Source organism: Dreissena polymorpha, chromosome 1, assembly GCF_020536995.1.
Source record: "Dreissena polymorpha isolate Duluth1 chromosome 1, UMN_Dpol_1.0, whole genome shotgun sequence".
NCBI classification, from domain to species: Eukaryota; Metazoa; Mollusca; class Bivalvia; order Myida; family Dreissenidae; genus Dreissena; species Dreissena polymorpha.
The window spans coordinates 161,443,945-161,447,478 of NC_068355.1; the positions used below are offsets into that span (position 1 = coordinate 161,443,945).

General features: G+C 39.3%; 1 protein-coding gene across 1 annotated transcript; it reads left to right on the forward strand.

Moving 5' to 3' along the window:
• The first annotated feature begins 2,078 nt into the window (after positions 1–2,078).
• On the forward strand, positions 2,079–3,314 carry LOC127862587 (uncharacterized). The gene has a single exon (XM_052401816.1). It carries the CDS (start codon positions 2,079–2,081, stop codon positions 3,312–3,314), a length of 1,236 nt encoding a protein of 411 aa, XP_052257776.1.
• The last annotated feature ends 220 nt before the right edge of the window (positions 3,315–3,534 follow it).

The window sequence follows — 3,534 nt, forward strand, 5'->3', positions numbered from 1 at the left end:
CTCGTACATTCCATTCCTCGTACGTACAAGCTTAGTGTTTATCTACTTCATGGGATCCTCGCTTCACACATTTAACACCCGCCTATTATACTCCCCGTTACGAAAATAAGGTGGAACTATACTCCCCTGTAGTAAATTGGCGTATATTTCAATCACTGCGGACGTCTGTCTGTCTGTCCGTCTGTCTGTCCGTCTGTCTGTCTGTCCGTCTGTATGTCTGTATGTCTGTCCGTAGACACAAACTTGCGCGAAACGGTTTTCCAAAACAGATTAACGTACACAAGTCAAACTTTTGGGGATTGTATTTTTATGAAAGAAAGTTCTTATAAGATTGAATAGTTTGTATGTAACATCGTTTATATGCCCACTCAAGTGCTGATAGTCAATTACAATGTACATAAAAGCCGTTAAGCGACAAAAACGTATACTGATTTGAGTTTCATAGTCGGCAATAACCCGATTTGTTACCAATACGTAAATAGGCTACCTTAGAAAGGTCTAGAAACTTTATACCATCAAGTTAATATAATTGTGAATTTGAGGTAACGAGGTATTGCTAGAGGTAAAAATCTAAAAAAGTAAACACTCTATCATACAAAACATAATCATTATTTCTTCCACATGAATGTTAAAATAACATCTATAAATAGTTTTTGTATCATCATAATCTGCAATATCGTTTCCTTAAATTCAAATAAGTTTAACCTCGATTAAATATATACAGGCACGGAGTGTAATCTAGAGTCCGTGATACAGGCAAGTCCTTATCCGAAAAAGATAAAAAAAAACATGGTCTTATCTTGAGTCATACCATTCATGTTAGATGACAGTTCATCTTTTTCGTAACCTTACTGCTGCACCGGATGTCCATTAATGAACAGCGTTACATACATTTGTACGTAAACCAATCATGCATGCTCGTCGTTTCGCATCCTTCAATCGTTAAATGAGAGGTTGCCCTCTTTAATTGCACATCTGGCGGAATTCATTAACATAATAGCTTTTGTCCTTAAGTTGCGACCACTAGCGCCTGACTAGCTGATCTCGCAATGCATTTGCTGAAAAGGGGTACGGTGCACTCGATTGAGTTGCAGCCCATCCAACGTAGGCTTCTGGATCTTAAGCTAACGTTATCTTATGTTCTTGAACTTGAAGAAAAGTAATCATCACTTTTCTTTCCGTTCAATAATATCGATCAAATAAAAACGAGTTTTACAATTTAGTGTAATTGTAACTTGAATAAAGGTTTTGTTGTCAACGGAGAATATCAGGTTTGCCGTTTTTATGTCTTGTTTTTTATTCGTTTGCATACCAACTGCTAATTTGTAACGTGTTGCGACACCTTTTACTCAAGTCTTAAAGATGCATCAATTCGACTAATGAAGGTGGAAGGCAATATTATTCAAGAAATTGAAATGGCGACCGCTCAAAACATAATTAAATTAAATTAAATCAAAATTATGCCATTGAAATGCAGAAAACATATATCATGCCAAAATATTTCCTCCCCATATATTTTAATATGCTGAGGTATTCTTTATTGATCAATATTGATATTGCCCTTTACAGCATCCTACAACTTTTTGCCATTGAGTGCAGCATGTCAGAAACACACAATGCAAATTGCTGAATTTCCGTTTCCCGATAAATCATACTATGCACATGGTCCCGTTTTAGTATTGATTCAAGTGTTCAACATTTGAAAAGGTGATGTTGAATCATTTCTACATTTATACATTCGACAACATGTGTGCTAAATCACGTGATGCATTCATTCTAATTAGGCCATTATACGCAAATGATCACGACGCTTACTTTCCTTTTGTTTTATAATAGCAGATTCAAACGCTGTAGCCCTGATTCTGTTTGCGCGAACGTAAGGACATACATATTGTATTAAGTTTTATTCGTTAAATGAATCTTATATTTGTTAATATCAATGTTTTAAAATGTGTTTATATATTTCGTTTCAATAATTTATATTGTGTTTGTGGCAAAGTAATTTCGTTGATTCGTTATTTCTTATTATGCCTAAAGGCAATTTGGAGAAATTCGGCTGTCCATCAAGATTCATCACGATGGTACGCCAATTTCATGATGGTATGCAGGCCCATGTTCTCGATGATGGTAATCAATCTTCACCCTTTAATGTTACAAATGGCGTCAAGCAAAGATGCGTTTTAGCCCCGACATTCTTCAGCATGATGTTCACTGCCATGCTCGCAACTGCTTTCTCTGAAAGTGACCCAGGCATTGACATCAGGTACCTTACAGACGGCGGAGTCTTCAACCTGCAGAGTTTGAAAGCCAATACCAAGGTCCACTTCAAAAGGCTAAGAGACCTTCTCTTTGCAGATGATTGTGCCCTTAATGCTTTAACAGAGGCTGACATGCAACAGAGCCTGAACAGATTCTCAGATGCCTGTGACAGTTTTGGTCTGACAATCAGCACTAAAAAGACTGAGGTCATGTTCCAACCAGCACCAAATAGCCCTTACATCAAGCCAAACATCTCAATCAAGTCTCAGCGTCTCAATCCTGTGGAGAAGTTCACATATCTTGGTAGCACCCTATCCAGAAACGTCCATATTGAGGACGAAGTCAACTCCCGCAAAGCTAAAGTAAGCTCTGCCTTTGGTCGCCTAAACAAAACTGTATGGAACCGCCGAGGTATCAAATCAGTGACAAAGCTCAATGTGTACAGAGCAGTTGTACTTACAGCACTACTGTATGCCAGCGAGACCTGGACGGTGTACCAGAGACATACCAAGAAGCTGAACCACTTTCACACAGTATGCCTTCGAAAAATACAAGGCATCACATGGCAAGACAAGATCCCGGATACTGAGGTCCTGAGCCGCGCAAACATGTACGGTATCAACACCATACTGCGGTCAAGCCAACTTCGCTGGACTGGTCAAGTTTGTAGGATGGACGGCACACGCATCCCGAAACAGTTGTTCTATGGTGAACTAGTTAATGGCTCACGCTCTAGAGGTTGTCAAAAGAAGCGGTTCAAAGACTCGCTGAAAGTATCCACCAAGCTGTTTGGCATTGAACCCGACTCATTGGAGAAGCTCGCCCAGAATCGTAGTGCTTGGAGATCGAGTTTAAAGGTCGGAGCCAAAAAACACGAGCAGCATCGTGTCTGCCTTGCCGAGCATAAGAGAGCAAAGCGAAAGGAGAGGGAAGCGTCTGATGCACCCCCAACTGGACCATCCCTCCCGAAATGTGGAAGGGCGTTCCATACCAGGATTGGATTAATCGGTCACCTTCGCACCCACAACACCAACCACAGAAACACAAACAGTTGAACTCATGGTCATCTTCGACACCGAAGGACGAACTCTTTTTTTAAAGGCAATTTATTTAAAAATCGTTACTATAACTTAAATTAACACACTTGAACTATATTACAATTTTTGTCGAATAACCCACGCTAAGGACTAAATATGGGTATATAATTACAAAAAGTCAGATACATTGATAAACAATAAAATAAACTACTTAAGTCTTATTTGCGCAGCAGAGGTA

Excerpts from the sequence above, each read along its gene's own strand:
- LOC127862587 (XM_052401816.1), top strand. The coding sequence starts at position 2,079 with ATGGTACGCCAATTTCATGATGGTATGCAGGCCCATGTTCTCGATGAT.